At 35.4% G+C, this 21836-nt stretch overlaps 1 protein-coding gene across 1 annotated transcript in view; it reads left to right on the forward strand.

Moving 5' to 3' along the window:
• UBE3C (ubiquitin protein ligase E3C) overlaps positions 1-21836 on the forward strand; it is a 73590-nt gene that overhangs the window by 11898 nt on the left and 39856 nt on the right. Inside the window, exons 3-13 of the mRNA XM_066551150.1 lie at positions 2209-2283; positions 2937-3083; positions 3759-3874; positions 5306-5463; positions 7481-7634; positions 8410-8630; positions 8912-9066; positions 10836-11023; positions 18201-18287; positions 18906-19063; positions 19620-19852. Of these exons, the coding sequence (XP_066407247.1) occupies positions 2209-2283; positions 2937-3083; positions 3759-3874; positions 5306-5463; positions 7481-7634; positions 8410-8630; positions 8912-9066; positions 10836-11023; positions 18201-18287; positions 18906-19063; positions 19620-19852 (1692 nt within the window). The remainder of the gene's footprint in view (positions 1-2208; positions 2284-2936; positions 3084-3758; positions 3875-5305; positions 5464-7480; positions 7635-8409; positions 8631-8911; positions 9067-10835; positions 11024-18200; positions 18288-18905; positions 19064-19619; positions 19853-21836) is intronic.

Consider the following 21836-nt stretch of genomic DNA (forward strand, 5'->3'; position numbering starts at 1 on the left):
AGGACCAGTGAGAAGCTGAGGTGTGAGGCTTTAAGCAATCTTAATACTGATTTATGATGGGAGCTTAGTACTCTGGAAAATTCAGGCTGGAATAATGCAAAGGAGGAACAAGTACTGAAATGAAGAACCCAAAATTTAGTATTATGGAATTTGAATCAATATGTTAATTTTGTTATTTTTTTCCCCACCCCTTCTATGTAAGTTGAAAAAAAATTGGTGTTAAATACTGATAAATTACATTAAATACATTAAAAAATGTAACTATGCAGGTTTAATGCTCATGAACAAAACAACTCTTTGGCCCTTAAAGGCGTGTTTGACCTGTGCTCTGTTAATCTCAAGTTCTGCAGTTTCTGTGGACAGTTAGTGCTTTTTTTCCTCTCCAACATGGGTGTGTAGTTACGGACTATGTTGAAGTATGAAAGTACCAGGATTTCACCCATTAGTTCAGAATTCCATGTTATGGATCAGCTTTATGATCAATGAGTCTTTAGCAACATGTGTAAAAATTCTTTGTGGTCCATAAATGCATTCAGTTGCTTGGCTGTGTCCTGTGCAAAGCTGATGCAGAGCCACCCACTCATCCCAGTGCAGGTACACATGTGCACACAGTGATTTGCTGTGGCATGGAGCACATTTTCACCAAATGAATGACTCCTCTGAGAATAAAATCAGCTATGGCTTTTAAAAACTGCCTGTAGCAGAATCTTAGCAGTGACCTCAGACTTAAAACCTGTGCAGTTAGGAGTCTCTAACTGACAATTGTGTTCTGAGATAAAACCAGTACCTAGAGAGGAGGAGGAGGAGTTACCTGTGTTTTAGTTGAGCCTTACATTATGGTAATGAAGAGACACCACCTCTCTGAAACTCTCTCCTGATTGCACTTTTACTGTCAATATTTTGGAGAGAGAAATACCCTTTGGCCTATCAAAATTTTGATTTTCGTCCATGATTTAGAGGCAGTTAGTCTTCAAGAATCTGCTTATTCAGATAAGTTGCTTTAAGAACCAGGGTTTTCCAAGAAAAATAAAACAGGCCTTGAATAGCAATTTTGTCTGGTGTTCTCTGTGGTCAATTCAGGTCCTGCTTTTAACTTGGATGTGTCTTTATAGGACAATAAATTGGAAATCAAGGATTTGGGACTTGAAAGTTTCTGTGAACTTTCCAAAAGTATTTTAATGAAATTTATGAAAACATTTTGGTGTTTTCTTTTGTCTGATGATCCCCAGAATTATACGTTTGATATAATTTAAGGATTGATTAGGTTAAAATTCCTCTTTTTAAAGCAGACTTCTTGATCCTTGTACTTTTCCTTCAGCCACTGCTTTGTAGCTCTAGGTTCATGAACAACTCTTTATTTCCCCTCTTTTATTCCCTGAGAAACCACATGGACATTGTTAGAAATACAATTACAGTAGCTACTTGCCATAGATATTTATTGTAATGGGATATGCCCAGGGTGTTGTCAGGGAACCTTCCAAGAGCTCTTTCCATAGCATCTCAAGCAAGCTGGGTTTCAGCTCCTCAGAGCCATTGTAAAGAGGTGATTTTTGCTACTCTTTCCACTTTCTGAGGGAGATGTCATGAAAGGATTCACTAGACATGTCTGGTTTGGAAAAGAGACTAAGAATTTTTATTAATTTATATATTTTGCTTCTGTGCCACAATGAGCTTTAAGCCTCGTTTTCATTTTGACAGTGGTACTGTCTCCAAATAACTGATATTTTTTTTATTGTTTTCCCCACATCTAAATTGTGGCAGCATCATAATGCTTTTATATTATTTGAGTGAAAACAAATAAGTGGGTTGTCAGTGTTTGCTGCTCTATGCAGAAAGAGGAATGATGTAATTGGATTTGATGAATCCTTCAACATTTTTCAACATAGTGTTAAGACTTTGTCTAATAAAATGCATTAACCATAAAGTGATGTAAACTAATAAAATATTTATGTTGATTTCTGCAGTATTACATACTTACTGTATATTAAATACTCTTTTGCAATATTTAATGGTAAATTTGCATTTTAAAAAAGCATTCTCACTGATTTACGTGTATTAGGCACAAACATTGAAATAATTTATTTGACTAATGATTACTGCTTAATTTTCATTAAAAAGCCATATTGAATACAAATATATTTGGTAAAATAGTAGAAATTAAAGTCAGTCCTATGGTGTTGATTTCAGTTTTCTTGCTTTGTTTCACAGGAAGAAAGGCGGAGGCTGAAAAATGCAATAATAATCCAGTCATTTGTAAGAGGCTACAGAGACAGAAAACATCAAGTCAGTACATGATTATTTAATTAGAAATATGTTAAATAGTTTTGTTGAAAATTAAACTTTCTTGTAATAAATAATTTCATTGAAAAATTGTTTTGAGTATTTGAGAAAGTGCTTATTCTTTTTTCCCTCTCAGCATTTTCATTTCAAACTCAGTATTTTAGTAAACAGATGTGTATTCTGCAGTGCATGGATGTGACTGGACCTGAGTGGGATCCTGAAATGTTTTTTTAGCTGATAAATGGGATAAAAAGCATTAGGTATTAAGAACTTTCACACACCACTGGAGCTTTTAATTTTTTGGTTTTTTTACAGTATGATTAAGGTGATAGTTTGAATCAGAAAGTTGTTTTAAGTTGCTGTTGGATAGATTCTCCTAAGAGTTTTGTTTAAATTCGTTACCTTGAATGAACTGGACTAAAATGTTTGATGTGATAATGCTTGATAAGCAACTGATTTGTTGCAACTGTACTTTCTGAGTTACAGAATGGAGTTATGGCTTCAGGTATGATATCATGTGTATGTTTTGGTATCTTAACAAATATGTGCTGTATCTGTGTTACTACTTTGCAACCTCACTGGATGGGAAGCTGAGATTTTGCTCTGTTGTAAATCATAACCATTACTGATGTACTGATGCATGTTTTGTTTTTAAGTACTCTATCCAAAGAAGTGAATTTGATCGCTGTGCTAATTTGGCTCAGTCTGGAGGAACCTTTTCCACTGCTAATGGAGCGAATTTGACTCTCTTAGTTCGCCAGTTACTCTTTTTCTACAGACAGAATGAGGACTCAAAGCGTTTGGTGAGTACTGTTAGATACTTTGATCTGTAGTACTTGCACTTCATGCACTTTTAGAGTAGTCTTTCACTTCAAAGTGCACTTTTCACTGCACTCTGCTCTTTTTCATTTAGTCACAATAACTTAAAATTAGATTTTACGAGTGCGTATGCTCACACACATACATAATATGTGAAATGAAGCCTTGAAAAATCCTGTGTGCATTATTCACAGTAAGTTTTAAAAAATACTATACATCTATTAGGATTTAATTTTAGACAGTATTTCTACTTAGCCTAATGGTCATTCCCAAGGTGTTTGGGTGGTGATTTTTTTTCTCACTGTTCAGTATGGCTGGCATATCAATTGCAAAGTCACTGCCAGCTTCACAAATGTATGAGTAAGTGTGATTCGTAGTGGCTGTTAATAATGGACATTAAAGAATTATGGCTGTTTAAAAACAAAAAATTACCAGATGGTGTAACTCAGTCTTAACTTTGAAAGTTTAGTACTTAGTGGTTGTGGAGCTTATAATGAGTAACAATTTTTTCTTCTCAACTGAACATGATGCAATCTGAGTTTGTGTTTTGTAAGTCCTCCAAAGGTATCCATAACAGCATTGAAATATCACTGTCTGAGTTGTCATAGATGATAGAACTTGTCATTATAAACTGTAAACTTGTGCATATCTTGTTGCAGGTATGGATGTGTCAGAATTTAATTAAACAGAGTTCTCAGTTTGTTAAGCAATTAGATGGTCCAGACAGACTTACTTGCTTATTCCAAATAAAAAGACTGTTGGGGCTGTGTTGCAGGTAATTTCTTTTTTTTTTTCTATGTGCTACTATGTAGAAGGTGTTCAGAAATTATGTTGGGCACTTGTTTGTTTCTTTTTGCAGCAAGTGAAGTATTAAATGTACATTAATTTTATGTAGAGGACTGTTTATATTGTATATATGTCATCCATGATATTGAATACCTGTTCCTATGTAGAACAATCAAATGTTCTGAAGCTCTGTTAACTTTCAAGTTCAACATGTGCTTAAGGGATGCTGGCCTAGGATAGGCCTGAGTATGTTCTTAACTGTTTTTGTATAGTGAAATCATTGACAATATTTGTGGAAACCAGGTTTTCTTGGGAACTGATAGTGTTTAGATATTATTTTCTGGAGTAGTGTTCCAGGGATATGCTTTGGATAGATGTTGTTTCAAAACTAATAAATTTAATATGGCTTTCCTCACACTTTATTTTGAACTGAAGGCATATTGAGCAGTTATATTATTGGCTTTAGCATTAAATTTGTTATTTGTAGTGGGAGGATCACAGGAAGGTAAATCTGTTAAGTGACTTGAATATCTGGCAGCTATTGTTATTCTATTATTAGAAAGCAATATGTTTGTTCTTATCAATAATAGGGACTAGTTACACTCTGCAGAACTTTAAAATACTTGTTTTTTATGAAAATTGTTTTATTTAAGTCACTGAAGCTTATGTTCTTATAAGTGTGTAAACTGTATGTATGAGGAACAGTGACACCAGATTCTAAAGAAGACTTGGGTGGTGAACTTTAAAGTCCTTGTGCAGTGGGACACAGATGTGGTGCCACTGCATGGAAATGTACATTTTCACTGCAGTGGAAATTGTGGTTTTGTAAATGCAGCTCTTAATATGGATAAGGAAGAAAGCACATTGTTAGGACAATTCAGTCCATGTACATCTTGTGCTAAAAAATACTTTGAATTCTAAATAGGCTCTTAGTCATCATAATTCCTGTGGTTACTGGTAGCTGTTACATAAGCAACTTGTTAAAAGGGTGGGAATGGTTGTATTTTTAATATTTCAGTCTGTAATCCAAGACATACTGTATTAGTTATGTACATGATGTTCCCTAACACCTGTTCCCAGCTTGTGCTGCTCTGGGGCTTCAGTGGCTTCATTTGTAATGTGGTTAGTGGTACATGTTGGTAAAACATGTATTATTCTTTGCTTCTCTTCTAGTTTATGCAGTAGACCTCCAAATTTTCAAATCACTCAGAGCAAGAATTTAATAGGATTTAAAAGTAAAATGCCATATTCATAGATACCTGAAAATCAGGAGTTATTATTATAAAGATTCCAGCAAAAAGATGTAGCTAAACCACTGAGAGCACCTGGAAACCAAGTAGATAGAAATAAGTTACTTTAAGGTGAATGTGTGGTGAAATATGAGAAATATCTTGTTAAATAATTTTAATTTCATTTATAGGCTACTGCAAAATTGCAATGATGACAGTCTGAATGTTGCACTTCCTATGAGAATGCTTGAGGTATTTTCATCTGAGAATACGTATTTGCCTGTTTTACAAGATGTCAGCTATGTGACATCATTAATTGAACAAATTTTGCACTACATGGTTCAAAAAGGTGAGTAGCTAGGAGCCAGAAGTTCTGGGAAGTAATCAAAACTTGAATACCTGAAGCTCATATTGTTTAATAAAATTTTTGTCTTTACAGCAGACATGATGAATAAAGTGCTGCATACACTAACCTGTGCATTAGGTGAATATTGTCCTTGTAATGAGGTCATGGCTTGAGAAATTACTGCTTGATTTCTTTGGAAATTCTCTTTATAAATTGAATATTCTACTGAGTTATTTATAGAGACTTGTAGCAAAAGTTTTTATAGTAGGTGGATATTGCCTAACAGAAGTTTTATTCCAGTAGATGTTTAACACTGTCACGTGGACACACACACTGTCGCAGATCTAGGCCTCAGTTGTGTAAAAGTTGATCATTGTGTTGCAGTACTGTTCTCTGTAAATGTTAATATTCATTATTGTTCTAGATTGGCATTAGCTTTTCATCCTGCCAGCACTCAGACACCTTAGCAGGGATGGTGGCCTGGCTTTTATTTCTCTCCTGCCGTCATGAGCAAAACTGTTTGCTAAACTGCAGTCAGTGACACCTGTGCAAACATACCAAAAGTTAATGAATTGGGTAGTTAACACCCAAATGATGTTTAGTTGCAAAGAAACTTTATTGCTCTGGGAATGTCCAAAATAAATTATTTTGCCTTTTTGATATGGTGGCTTGAGTTTGCATAACTTGTGGATTGTGAGGAAAGACAAAAACATTGTGAAATAAATCTCTTGGATCCAGCCTCTTTGGTGTAAAATGCAGAAAAACCATCTTCCAATCATTGGTTATTGGAATATTTTTATGTAATATTTACAGTACATTCAGTGGACTTGACTACCTAATCCTGTTACTAAGGACTGTATCTTGAAGTCACTATGAAGAAAAAAATTACTCTTAAAGTAGCACATTTATTTTATTTGCCTTGGCTTAACAAAAACTGTATGTTTGCCACATTGGTTTTTATATAGTAAATATGCATGCATTTATTCTTTTAGTATAATATTCTGTCCTCACAACTGATATATGAAAGTTTGAGATTATAGAATCATAATTTTTTCCTAAATTTAGCTTTCTGATTACTTATAATGAAAACATGAAGAAGTGGTTTTGTGCAACTGCAAATGTTCTGTCTCCTGATGAGTTTTGATGCTGAACTTGTAAAGAATCTGTTACCAGTTTTCATTAGTGTAGGTTTTGGATGGAATTTGTCTTCCATGTGTGTCTGGTCAGCATTGCTAAGTCATTGCTTTATGGGGACTTCCACTATGACAAGTTAGGTGGTCCCTGAGAAGGGTTCTTAGAGTGGACTCTCAGTGATGTGACAGTGTTTATGCATTTACAGTGTTCCTGTAATTGTGGACCTTGTGTCTTAGTTTGGGAGTTCATTGAGCATGAAGGAAGTTGGTTTAAGAAGAATGAAATCACGTGGTTCCATTTGTACTTCAGTGAGACAGAAATAAATTACTCTCTATACATGTCTTTATGGCATGGGTGATAATGCATTTTATTACTGTCTGAGAGAGCCCTGCTCTGGAAATAGTGATTGTATTCTTCAGTCTGCTGAGGCAAGGTGGTCACAGCATTGGGACATTCTGCCAGCAGGCCTCTTGCCTGTGTGGTGCAGTCATGTTTTGGAATAGAGTAGAAAATTCTTCATTTCTGGAAGAGTGAAAGGACAACACGACTAGAGTCACTCAAAGGAGAAGAGAACATCCTTGTCATAAATCATTATTTTAAAAATCAAAGTATTCACTTCATCACTAAGAGCTGATTGATCTTTCAAAATCAAACTGATTCTGAATATGGTTATCTATGAATGATTTTATAATGTGATGTTTCCAGAGAGATTGCTGATACAGCTTTTTAATTATGTGAATGTGACTTGGACTATTGTAAAATGTCTTCCTAAGTCAAGCTTCATGTAATGAATTAGAAAGTGTTTTTCAACTTCATTTGTATTGTTTTATATGGAAAAGAAGAAAAAACAATGCTGTGTTATAAGTGATGTTTTTTTTACTTGCAGGCTACTACAAGTCGCTTTATTTGTTAATTAACAATAAGCTTCCCTCGAGTATTGAGTATTCTGATGTTTCTCGTGTCCCTATTGCAAAAATACTTCTGGAGAATGTTCTGAAGCCATTGCACTTTACATATAGCTCCTGTCCAGAAGGTGCAAGGTAAATAAAGATGATATCAAACATTTCTGTACTCATTTGCTATATCACATGTGCAGTTTGTTGTTGTCTAGTGTCCAGCCATTCTTTCAGTGCAGTTTGTTGATTTCTTTGTACAGTAATGATTTTTGGTAACGCTGTACATCACTGAGACAATGTAGTTTCAGGTGTTTTTAAGAAAAAGGCAATAAAATGCTAAATGCTGCAATAAACAGAGCACAGAGAATAGCAGGTATCAGCAGACAGGAATGAGGGTGTGGAAAATTTAGATGAGAGCAGAGATGCAGCTAAGGGTAGATGAAAAGAATTTCAGAGTTCAAAAGAACTTTGTGACAGATGAGCTGAGGTTTATGGAGAGAAATTACTAAGGCAGCTTACAAGCAGAAAGAGTCAGTTGTGTAGACAGAGAGAACATAAATTCAGGTTGTATCACATGCAGTAGGGTTTTTTGTTACAATAAGATTTTGTGTAAAAGGCATTTTTTAAATGTATTTTTTTCTTCAATATTATAAAAATGTATTTAATTACCAAATAGTTTTCTTCCAGTTCATGAAAAGTTTAAAGGATAAAATTGCATGTAAGATCATTAGGAAGAGGGTTTAGTGTAAGAAGTTAATTTTTGAGAAATCTGATGTACTGGGATAGAATTAATGGAGCACATCTTTGCAGTCCTCTTGATGGATGTGTTCATACTTGCAAGATGATCTATTATTCTATTGGTATAGTTGTGGGAAATTTTGTTTGTATTTTCTATAGCAACAATTTTTCTTCCTTTCAGGCAGCAGATTTTTGCAGCCTTCACAGAGGAGTTTCTGGCAGCACCTTTTACAGATCAGATATTCCATTTCATCATTCCAGCGCTTGCTGATGTGCAGACCATTTTCCCTTATGAACTCTTTCTGAATGCACTATTATTAGCAGAAAGTGGATGTTCAAGAAGAAATGATCAAGCCCCATGGCTTTTCTACTTTGTGTTAACAGTTGGAGAAACATATTTGGGTGAGCAAGCTGAGTAGATGATTCATTGGTTTTTTCATGTTGGAGTTATTCTGTTATATATTTCCTCAGCATGGCTCATTGCCAAGTAAAAAGGACAGTTTATGGATAAAAGTGTTGGAGAGATCTGTTCTGTTACCTGTTCTAACCCTTTTCATTATAAAAATGCACTAATTTGATAAGATTTGGCATAACTTGTTTTGGTCAGGTATTTCTGGTAAAATATTTTTTATAGCACATTGTGATCTCACTGATGATCTTTTGTTTCTTTGTATGTGCTGTAGGATCCCTTTCAGAGGAAGGACTTCTTGTGTATTTGAGGGTACTCCAGACTTTTCTCTCTCAGCTGCCTGTGTCTGCTGCTGGTACAGATTGTCAAGATGCAAACAGTGATTCTGAAGATGAGGATGAAGAGATCAGTAAAATGACAGCTACACCAGTAAGCAGTGCAGAATTCCTGTGGATGGGTTTGTGCTACAGCAGCAGCAGAGACAGGCAAAAACATGATCACTCTAAGTCCAGTATTTTTCTATAGGTGTACGAGCCTGTTTGCTTCTTAAAAACTGATGTCTGTTCCCTACAAGCAAGTGGAACTGATTGTTAATATTAAGGCAAACTCGTTACTATAATAATAGATCCAAAACTACAGATAGCATGTCTGTGAAAGTACAAAGCTTTTATTTAAAAAATGGCTTAAAATTGCCTTTTTACATTTGTGTTTTACAGAGATTTTCTTACTCCCTGTATTCTGTAGGTCCACAATGAAGTTGAGATATCATGAAATACACTGATATTCCAACTTAGCCTTTTTATTTTTTTTTCTCATGGAAATAACTACATTTTTTATGCTGTAGAATAGGTCAGTGTATACCCACTAACTCAAAAGCCTTCAAAGGGAAACCAACACCTGCTTTCTGTAATAATATATAGAGACACTTATACATAGAACTTCTTCACTATAGTTTAAACTTACAATAAATCTGTGCTGACTTGAGCCTCTTAGTACTCATATCAAGACTTTGACTAACCCAAGTTGGACAGATGTAAATTCAGCAATTTCTTACTGGCCTTTATGTAATCTTCAGAAGACACAGCCATTCAAAGGACATGGTGTGCATGCTTTCCTTCTAGAATTTGAGCAATTTCACCATATTTAAAGTCCATTAAAAAAATTAGGAAGAGCCAGGGAGTGCTTGCAGCATTTTACTTGAGTGTTTTTAGATGCTGCATGTTACCGTCACACCAAAATCTTTACCAGTGTAGTGTGAATAAAATACTTTCTTTGCCAGGCACACACTGTGTGCAATGTAAATATTGGCAGATTCTACTTGTGCCTTAGAGATCAGTGATGCTTAAGAGGTCATTAGGTAAAAACAGAGCAGTAATTTCTGTTCACATATAACTTACACTAATTCAAAAATAAGAAAAAAAATCTGCTCTGAGAAGGCTTTATCTAAATAATACTCTTTATTGCAATATGTTTTTTGTGTGTTTCTCCTGTGATTTTTTGTGTATGTATTCTGTATTTTCATGCATGCCTGTCTTACCAAAAAAAAAAAAAGGTGAGTGGGTGGGCAGCCCCTCTTAAAAATTTGTAACTGGTTCATTTGTGTCCTTCAATGAGCCTGACAGCTTTGCTCACTTGGGTGCGGGATAAAGATAGGAAATTAGGAAAAGGTTAAGGTGGACTCAGAAGAGAAATTCCTCTTCACACACTGCATTCCTCTTCACACACTGCTGATACCAGACATGTACTGACCACCCTGAACTTTGCTGTCATTTGTTAACCCAAGAATTGTGAATGTGAAAATACTCTTTATGAAGGAATTTAGAGTCAACATCCATTTCTAGGTTTCATGTCCAATGCTGACTGATGTCAGTGGAGAGGAGATGATTATTCACATGTTTCATGCCAGTAAAAGATTTTGCCTAATGGTATGTAAGTGTTGCAGAACATACTTACAATAAAGGCAGTATTTCCACTGGCCTCAGTGAAGGATGGGTACCAAAGCTCAACACTTACCTGCCTGGGGCTTTAAGTTGGCTCTTGGATCTGGTATGTTTAAGACTTGGATATACATACATGCTTCTGTTTTATTTATTGTACAAAAAAACTTCATTCTAGTTAAATTTGGAAGTATTTTTTAATAGAAATGGGGATATCATTAAAAAAAATTAAAAGTAAACTTTCCTGTGGTGTGTTTGTAGGGTGATGGCAGAATATCTGTTCAATACATAACTGAGGAGTGCCTCAAGAAACTGGACACAAAGCAACAGACAAACACTCTGCTGAACATGGTTTGGAGAGATTCAGCCAGTGAAGAGGTCTTTACCCTGATGGCATCAATTTGCCACACACTAATGGTACAACACCGAATGATGGTGCCAAAAGTCAGGCAAGTAGAAATCATAGTCATCTTGAGCTGTAGTACATCTAAAATTTTCTTTGTTTTAAATTCCTTGTGGAGTTCTTTGTGTTCTCTTTTACAACTAGCCAAAGTAAATTAGAATTTCAGAATTTAAACAGTAATTCTGGACAAACCAAAGAGTGGATTCTTTGTTTCTTACTTTCCTTGCTGGTCACTATGCCCTCTCAGGATTCTTGTAAGCATTTTATCTCTTCCCTTGCTCAGAGGCAGTGTTGAGTGTCATTCTAGGAGAAATTGGACTACCTTGTTTTTAAAGCATTCCGTGCTCTGAATTCCCCAGTCTGTCTGGCTAGCTGAGGACTGAAACCAACTCATTCACACCCTTCTTTAGTATATGCCAAAATCTCTTGCTGCATATTAAAATAATTGCTAACTATGGAAAATTGCTGTTTTTTGGGGAGGGCTTGGCACCTGAGATGAAAATAAAGGACATGTTCATTTGTGCAGTATTCTTTTACAAAGTTTGCAAACCACAAATGTCAGAACAATGGGAGAAGATTTTTGACCTTTTTATTGCCAGAGTGAGACCCGTAAGTATTAACACTGTTCTTGTGCAAGTAGTTTGGAGTACCTGTGTAGTTGCTGGTAGTAAAGTAAGTATTCAGGGAATGTTGTAAACATAATTCAAACTGCATTGTAAACAGTGATACAGAAAACTAATTAGGTGCTATCTTAGCCCAATGGTGTTTATAGCTGCTAGAGGAAGTAAGATGTCAGTGAAACTGTGATTGCTCGATTAGGGTAATTAGTTCTTTGTAGACTAATTGCATTAGAGCAGGATGTGAGACCTGAAGATCATAGCAGCAGTTGAATTAGTGTGCCAGCTTTATTGTTGTAAGTAGTACATTGCCTTGGATAGTAATTACTGAGCTTAAATGCATCACTGCTTTGGCTGGAGGCTTGCTGGTGAACTGTGTGGAAAAGGGTGTTTAATGAATAAAGAAGTCACCCAGCTTTAATTGTAGGAGTATGGCATCTATTTCCTCTGAAAAGCTCTGTTGGGTCTTTGCAATTATTTGTGATAACAAGCTATTTACACATTGGATAAATTCAGGAGTTATGAAAGTTCTACTCAGCATCTTCTAGTAGAAAATAATTAACAGATTGTGACTCTTGAATAGCTGAATTTTAGAAATGAGTAGTAGATACTAAGATTTCTGTCAGTGATACGAGTGCAATTACTTCTGTGGTCAAATGAACTTAATTTGCACAGATATTTGGTAAATTAAAGTAGACATTTAATTACTAGTTCTGACTTAGAAGTCAGCTGTAGGTGCTGAGTTTGCCAGGGATCATCATTTCAGCAGCTGTCAGTCTTTTGTCCTATTCTCAGTGCATTTTAGGCATGGCCTAGGTTACCAAGTAGCTATTCTAAACATAATTTTTGAGTGTTTTTTGAAGGACAGATGACGCTTATTTGTGGAATTTAAAAAGATAATTAAAAGACATTTTGTCATTAAGTTTCACTATTTTTGTCTGGTGATTTTTTTAATGCCCAAATAATTTTATCAAATTTAATGATAGTCTTTTGGAAGATGCTGCACTTGCTTTGAAACTTTTACTTCATATCCAGAGTGAAGTATACCTACTTAATAAAACCATGTAGAAATAGTTAAGCAAAAATAATTTATCTTGAATTATTTTTAATATATTCTAAGAGCCTAATAGTGCTCTTTTATTTCTTGTTTGAAATCATACTGGGTTTAAAATAGGAGTTGTTAAAAAGACTTAGTTTATTTAATAGCATATCTGTGATATAAAGTAATGATAAAAACAGAAGCTTCAAATCTGAAAAATGGGATGATAAATACAGTAATAATTGAAAATAATCTTTCAATAACAAGAAAATTGAGCTAAGATCAACACAGGATTTAGAAGGGAGCAAATGAAAAATATCTCAGTATTGTTTTATTAGTACTGAGTTTTTTTTCCTTCTTGGACAAAGATGAGAATTTCAGAATATACACTTCTATCACTCTGTTAGAGCTGAATGCTTTTTTTTCCTTGAGGCTTCTTGGTACTTTTATAATTTGACTGATGATGGTGATACTGTGTGATGTTAGGAACACTGGTGTTGCTGAATCCACTCAGTATTTTCCTTGATTTTGTAACAGAGACCAAGACCAAAACAAGATGCCCACAAGTATAATGTAGTTTTGAAAGGAACAAGCCTCTGAAGTTATTTTCTGATGTTCTAGACAGAGATCTAGATCTATAGATGTAGATCTGTTTAGAGATCTATATTTTCAGAGGTGGATAACTGAAAAAAACCACATTGCTTTGGGTTAGTTATTAGGAATTTTGATGAACTCTGAAATAATTCTGGAAATATGCAATCAAGCCAAATTAAAGAAGAAAGTCACAATACAAGAAAAACCTGTAAAAAACATAAAATACAAAAAAACCTGTAGCCTGTGTTCAGTAACCCGGATTAGAAGTGTAAAATAAAATCCTGATTTTAAAGGAGCCATTAAGAGTTCTGCTTGTATTCAAAAAGGATGAGGCTTTAATCTTTTCATGATGAAGTTGATACATATTATTGAAAACAGTTACTAAAAAAAAAAAAGAGAGAACTTGTTTCTTGGACTGTAGTTCTTCTGGAGAGACTTGCAAGACTTTTTCATCAAACCAATGCTTTAAATAATTAAGCTGTGTTTCTGTAAGATATTTTGGGGTGTAATTTAATACCTTAGACTTCAGCTTTATTCCAGCTGGGTGTTAAATGGTGGTGGAAGCTGTGCTGGGATGTCAGTCGCTGTCAGTGCCTGAGCAGTGCCCCCAGTTCACTGCCTTGTAACAGCTGCACAGTCCCTGCTCCTCACTGCTACCTAATTCCTGAAACTGCTCAGCTCAGCCTGTGGTTCAGCATTTCTCTGCTGAGATGTGAGCAGCCTGTGTTCAGATGTGTGCTGAGATACTCAGGCTTTATCCAGGCTGCTGGGGTCATCTTTAGGCAGTGTTTTGACACTGCTGTGTTTTTCTTAAAGCCAACATCATTGCATATGCAGTTTTAATCTTCCCTTTTTAAGCTTTATGTTCGTGGTCCAATGCAAACAGAGGTAGAAGCATAAAGCAGCCTAAAGATCAGGACAGTTCATTTAGCAATGGCTGTGCTGCTGTCTCATACCTGTGACACCTCTCAGTTCAGCAGTGACAGAATCTGCTGCCCCAGCAGCAGTGACCTGTCGCAGGCTGTATGAGCTCCTCTCATTCTGCTGTATTCTCTTCATTAACTTAAATGGTCTCAGTGGGAAACTGAGCCCAATTTATGACCTAGGCTGAAAATCTTGCCTTTAACTAATTAACTTGTAGTGGTGCCTCAGCTAAATTAAGCTTAATGGGTCATTTAATCTGTCCCATTGCACGGGAGGAATTTGACACTTTTTTTAAACCAGAGGTGCCCAAAATGCTAATCTGGCAAGTAGACATAAATCATGTGGCCTTTGTGGACAATTAGATACCTAGAGAGAGAAACAAGGTTCTAAATAAATGATCGTTATGTACTTACTTTTGGGAACAGATAATTTAATTTGGTATGATTAAAATTGATACTTAACAGGAATCACTGAAGTGAATTTAACTCTATCACAGCCTGAGGTTGAGGCAGTGTGTGTTTTTTGCCCTTGAAAAAAGTTTATCCTTTCTGGTAGCAGAGAAATGTTTCTTTCTTCCAAACAGCTGTGCTAAATCTTAATATTGGACTTTACAGAAAATCTATTAATTAATCCATTACATAAAACATGTATAATGAACTCATAATAAAGAAGTTGGTGGCATTCAGTGACATTTTCAAGAAAATGCAAAACCTCCAGATATGAGGAATTTAAACTTTAACTGCTTTGTCTTTTTTTAGAATAGTGCAAATATTGAAGATGAAATCCCTGAGTTAGATTTTACAGAAGTTTACATAAAAATCAAAATGCCTGTAATATTTTTTATTTCTAGTTCTTTTTCTGTTTTTTTTCTTTAAAGGAAGACGAGGTCAAGACTATTTTGTCACTCAAAACCAGATAGATATATATTTATATAAGCTGATCTCTAAACTTTGTGGATTTATAAGGCTTTTTCCTCAGGATGTATGAACTATCCCTGTACTCTTTTGCAGTTTATCAGGAATTTTTGCACTGTCATTTTAATGTAGCTCTACCTGGAAAGGCTGTTTATAAACAGATGAACATCTTTTGTCTGCCAAGAAAAAAGATCAAATAAGGTAGATTTTGACCTATTTTGATTCTCCAAGTTTTTGGGTTTTTTTTTTTTTTTTTTTTTTTTACTTAGTTGTTTTTTGCTTTTCACAGTGCTTTTTTTTTGTCAGTGTGAAATCAAAAATTTTGGAACTTTATTAGAGCCAATTTTGTATAGCTTTCCAAAGTCATCCTTGCATTTTGTGGTGGGTTTCTTTTTTGTATTTTTTAATACAGTTGTCATTTTCAACTTTGAAAGCCAGTTTCTGTACTTGGAGTGGGAAGGTAGCTGTTTTTTTCTGCCATCTTTACTTTTGCAATGGATTAAATTTCAGGTGAATCTAGTAATGCAAATCTCTTTTAACACACGGCCCAATTCACTATTCTCTGTTCAGTTTCCAGTTCTGTGTTTGTTTTCTGGTCACAGCACAGAAACTTTAGAATGGAAGCTTTAGAACAGATGAATTCATTGGCTTCATAGTTACAGTTATTTCATATTAATGAAACAGGCTGTTGGTGCCATCTTCTACCTAATGTGCATTTTTGTACTTAACCAGATTTTCAGGAAAGGGAAATGTGAAAGTTGAATTAATTCAGCATTTCTGGATCTGAGCCATGAAACAGAGCAGTTGCTACAATTGACTGCCTGAATCACGGATATGGAATAAAAATGGCTAAAACTTAGGCAAAGGTTATTATTATTAGCTCTTAAGGTTTGTCCTTTTTTCCCCTTCATTACTGCTGAATATTGCTAGAATGAAAAAATGAATTACATTATGATAGGTTCATTGTCCATAATGTTTGTTCATTTCTGCTCAAACTGTTACATAATTTCCAGGGATGATTGAGAAATTAACAAGTTTTTGCTTGGAAGCTGCATGAGACCTGAAGGCAAGGTGCCAAATTACTTTTCATTTTAACTACGAGGCTGAAAACTGAAGGTCACTGAGGAAGTTTCTCATTTCAGAAACCAAGACATCTGAGCTATCATACAGATATTTAAACATTAAAATACAAATCCTTATTTTAAATTAGCTAGGTATGATAAGGCTATCCTTACATGTTAATCCATAATTTTCGCCAAATGTCAAAATAATGTGACTTTAGAAGGGAATAGAATTCTCATGTATCAAATTCAGGTTGAATTTTTTCAAAAAACTCACATAGTTAAAGAAGAATTTAATGTAACAGCAAAGCATATCTTAAACTGGCATTAGCTGCAGTTGCTTCAGATTTGACTTGGACTTGGTAATGTTCCCAATGTGCAATTTCTTTGAAATAAGTGAAGCTCCCAACTCTTTTTAAATGTAATGATCTATGCATTTAAAATTCAAAGAGGCACACTGCAAACTCAAGGCTGCTTGTTTCATTTCCCACTTTCCTGCATGGCCCTAGTCTATTTCCAGAGCTCCCTGAAACTGTGAAAGGATCCTTGGTGCTCAGTGAGGAGTTGTGCCTGCCCCTGCTGCTGTATCCCAGCCCAGATGCTGTCAGTGCAGCTGGGTCTGGGGGGTGCAGGTGAGCTGGGAGCCCGAGGAAGGGACCAGCTCTGGGCTCAGGACTGAGGCTGTGCTTGTGGGAAGGCAGCAGGAGGAGCAGCCAGCCAGGAGCCAGGGGTGTTTGTGAGAGGGTGTCTTGGTGTTCTTGGGTGGGAGTTAAACTATTCTCCAGTGTTTTAAAACCTTTAATGATATTTTACTTTTTTTCTCTAATGAAATGTGTGCTTCTTTTCCTTTTGCCATCTGGCAAACTTGAATTTCCACGTGGTCCATGATGCATACTTTGTTTTCTAGCAGCAGGTAATCTCCCCTGCCTGCTCCTATTTCCCAGCCTCCCATCTCTTGTATGCCTGGTCACAGGGAATTTTGATGTTGCAAAACTATTGGCCACTGAGAGATGTCGATCCCAGTATTTGTTTTACTTACTCCCTAATAGGAATTAGGAGACCTAGGAAAGTAGCATCTAGAAAAATTAACTGAATATTGTTCTTTGATACCTGAAAAAATGACTGTTTAGTCAGTGAAATTCAATTTGGTTCTTAGAAGACATTGTTTCAAATTATTTTGTCTCATTTGCTGTTTCCTACAAGGGAAAGAAGATATGCTAGGGATGACTTTTTAGTTTCAGGAAGCTTTTTATTTCTCTTTTCTATAAAAAGTTTTTGATAGTGTAATCATGTCTGCAGTAATGAGGTTAAAGTCAGTCCTGTATATAACTGGCTTGTGAAATTACACATTTACTTTTACAAACCAGTAAGAAATTTTCCAACAATAAACAATTTCCAGTTTGCAGATGGGTTAGTGCACATGTAGCAGTTCTGACATTGTTCCATTGATGTTCTATTTCTCTCTGCCAAGCTGAGTATATCAGTAAAGTTGCTATAGTTCTGACATAAATTAAGTATTTTAATCTACCTTCTGCAAAAAATGGCTATGTTTGTTACTGTCAGAAGAACCACAGAAGTGACCTATTAACTAGTTTGGTGTAACTTTCTATATTAGAATTTAAAAGGTCCCAGATCATTAATTCAGTGTTACGTTATTTTTATTAATATATGTTGAATTCAGCAAAAGACTGGAAATGTGGGTTTATATTGTAGGGTTTGTTGCTGAAATAATGAAAACTGTTGTTTATATGGTAGGGTTTGTTGCTGAAATAATGAAAACTGTTGTTTATATGGTAGGGTTTGTTGCTGAAATAATGAAAACTGTTATTTATATTGTAGAGTTTGTTGCTGAGATAATGAAAGCTGTTATTTTTGGTATAAGGTTTTATATACTTGATTGTCAGGTTTTGGGGCTTTTACCATATTTGATCAGAATAAGACCTTTCATGTGGAAAAAGTAAATTTAAATTATTAATTTCTGAGAAATGCTTGACTGGAAAGTTCTTACAGAAACATTGTGTCTTGTGAGTTTTGAGTATTTTGGAAGACCCATTAATTTAACTTCTTCTTGCAGGCTTCTTTATAGTTTAGCCTTTAATGCCAGATTCCTGAGGCATCTTTGGTATTTGATATCTTCAATGACTACACGGATGATTACAGGGTATGTATTGTACCATTTCTGGAGCATTCTTTGTTAAAATAGAATATCTACTGGAAAAGAAATGAGACAGAGGTATGATTACTTACCTCCTGTGATTTCATAAAACTGAGCAAAATCTTGGAAATTGGACAGAATAAAAAAAATTCTTATTTAAAATGGTTTGAATAATTTGTAGTTCTTGGAGTGCTTGCAACCATCAGTGTAACAAACACTGAACTCCAGGTGGTTCATCCCAAGTGTGTGAGTTTTATCTCACATGCTCTGACTAGTCCAGAAGTAGATGGTGGCAGAAGCACTTTCCTGCGAGCTGAGGCACTTGACCTACAGATGTGTTCAGTGCTGACATGCAGAGAATTTTTCTCTTTGCTTTGTGACTCCAAAGTATCTGCAGTCTGTATTAGTTAATTTGTCATGCAGACACTGAGGTACAAGTGACAAGAACTTCTGAGGAGTAACCTTATTTTCCAGGCATTGAAAACAATAATGATTTAACTGAAAACACCATTGTTATATTGCTGTTGGAGCCACTACCACATTCTTTTACTAGAATGCTGACGGTAGTACTGTCATAGAGTATTTTATTAACCCTCTCTTTTACACTGCATTTTGTATTTTAAGGTCTATGGTGCCACTCCTTCAAGTGATTTCAAGAGGCTCTCCAATGTCTTTAGAGGACTCCAGCCGAATTATCCCTCTCTTCTACCTTTTCAGTTCTTTGTTTAGTCACTCACTCATTTCTATTCATGATAATGAATTCTTTGGTGACCCAATAGAAGGTGAGTTTCGAACATGCTAAATAGCAGTGCTTTGTAAAATGTTTTTGTGTGAGGCTTGGGGGCTCCCTGGGCAATGATTTCCTGACATCTGGGAGGAAGGATCTTCTGGCCTGCCTTGCTGATGGTCCCCTGAGCACTCAGCTGTCAGCTGGCTCTTTTATGGTGATTGCACTTAGAAAAAAGAGAGAAAAATTAATGGTCTGCGTCTTGGGAACCCTAGCTTTACACAGGGTCTGATATGGAAGTTTTTAATCATTATAATTTTTAATGAGTTAGTGAAGAGAGTGAACTTCTTCTGGACTGAACGTGTAGTTTAATGTATAAATTTAACATAGCAGAAATCACAAAAGAGATCAAGGAGATAACTGTAATTAAAATAATTATGACTACACATAATCCCAGGATTTGATCTCCTTTCTAAATGTTTACTCATTCTCTTTCTGGGTGATGTTTCTTTTCTCTACATTTAGATTATATGTGTGAGTATTAAAGTTGAATTAAATAATTAGGGTTTTAAAAAGTAATTTAAGGAAACTTAAGCTTGTGTTTCATGTAGTTGTAGGTCAAAGACAATCATCAATGATGCCTTTTACACTAGAAGAGCTTGTAATACTCTCCCGCTGCCTTCGCGATGCGTGTCTAGGAATCATCAAGTTGGCTTACCCAGAAACCAAGCCAGAGGTTCGTGAGGAATATATTGCAGCATTTCGAAGTGTTGGAGTAACAAAAAACACAGAAATGCAGCAGTGTATACAGACAGAACAGAAAAGGTGGATTCAGTTATTCAAGGTAAATGGTGGCAATTTTCAGAATGTAGCTGAATAAAATTTTCATGATTCTGCTGAAGATATTAAATTAGATTTTTTTTTGTCTAATTTTATTGCTGTTGCAGCAAGGAATATGGACTTGGGAAGATTGCTGTTTGGCATATATGCTAAACTTCAAGTCATTTAATTCTGATAACTATAATAAATTTTTTTTCCCTTCTGTCAACTCTTAATTTTCTTATTGCTTGTCTTGTTGATAAAACAGTTACTGTGTAAAATATGGGGTTTAACTTGGACTCCCATTAACCAAGGTGCTTAAGCTTGTTGTCATAACTTTGTATAGGTGTGAAATTCTAACAAAATCTAATGATTATCAGGTACTTCTGTATTAGGGACTTCACTATACTGGTACCATGCTGTAGTGGTTTTTTTCGGTATTCTCCTAAAACCTGTTGGTATTCCTCATTTTGAGTTTGCTGGAATACTAAAGGGAAGGTGAATCTGCCTTAGCAAATGTGAATTTAATGTATGTTCTTTCTGGATATCTACCAGTGTTTTTCTGCTGGTTTAATCCATGGCATCCTAGCTAAGACATGAGTTAAGAGAAGCTGAAAACGTTGGCAGAAAAAAAACCTCTGATATAACTGTTGCTGAAAAAAAAGGAGTGCTTGACTTGTCATGAAAATTCTGCAGCAAACACATCTAGTCAGCTAAAATTGCTCATTAAAGAAGTGGGAGCAGAAGAAATGCATTTTCCAAATTGAATGCTAGATTTACAGTCTGTTTAATACTGGCGACCTCTCGCACACTAATGTTCAGTTCGAGTCATCAGCTGTCCCTTCAGGTCTTTTATCACTGCTTTTGTCAAGCTATCTATTTAATTGAAAGAAGTTAATTGAATGAAAATGATCAACTAAGCTTGTATTAATATTGCTAATGGAACTTTCTTCTTGGCCATGTTTGGAGAAGGATGTCATGCTAGACTTTAGGAAAGGCCCATTAAGGCTTGCACTTAACCTGATGGGCTAATTAAGGAATGCTTATTCATTCTACAAGTCTAAGGTAGCCTCTATCCAGCCTATTCTGCCTGATTTTACAACACATTTCACTTATGAGCATAAGCATTAACAGCAGTGAGAGTAACTGATAATGTTTTGATTGCATTGAATACAGTCCTAATGCACCACTGAATCTGTAATTTGCACAGATTGATCTAATATATGTTTGCACAATGTAATTTAATTACTTGTCTTTAAATTGCTAAATAAACTTTTGATTTAAAAGTCACTAATGAAACCCCCAATATGTGGTTTTTTTCTGAGAAAGATGTCAGACCAGGGGTATTTTTATGCATGCAGTTTGTATCATGCCTCCTTCTTTTTGTTTGCTTTAGTTTGATATACTTAATCAATCTTTGTGTAAGTTGGTGGATTTCAGGTGAATTTGATCATATTTTGCAGTTCAGAGAGCTGTAAAGTTCTGAGTTACTTTGTCCCACTCTGGCAGTCTGAAATTAAACTTGTAGTGGAACTGTCAAAACTGGGTGTAGTCTTACTATGTTCAGGAGCCAGAGTTGTCTTCCATCAGCTGAACTGGAAATACAAATCTTGAGGGTATCTGGAAGGCTCCAGTTCTACCCCAAAAAGAAGATAATAGCAAAGCTTCCCTTGTCTGCTTCTTCAGAAGCATGTTTGTTGTTACAGATAAAAATTGAGCATGGCTAAAGTTAATGTCACCAAGAAGACTCCTGTGTATAGCTCTGAGTCTTTCCTGACAGCAGCTTCAAAAAATTGCTTCCTGCCAGTAAGCAGGCAGCAGTACCTTCTTCCAAATCATTAAAACAAAGCTAAAGTAGGTAATTAAAAATTCAAGTAGAAACTGCTTTTTCTTTCTTTTGCACTGTGTCAAATATATCTATCAAATATATGGGATTTATCTTTGCTAAAGCTTTTGCAAGCTGCTGGTGGAAAAAAACACATTGCTTCCTTATCATCTGTGCTTTTAAT

The sequence above is a fragment of the Molothrus aeneus genome, chromosome 1 (genome assembly GCF_037042795.1).
Source record: "Molothrus aeneus isolate 106 chromosome 1, BPBGC_Maene_1.0, whole genome shotgun sequence".
In the NCBI taxonomy this organism is placed as follows: domain Eukaryota; kingdom Metazoa; phylum Chordata; class Aves; order Passeriformes; family Icteridae; genus Molothrus; species Molothrus aeneus.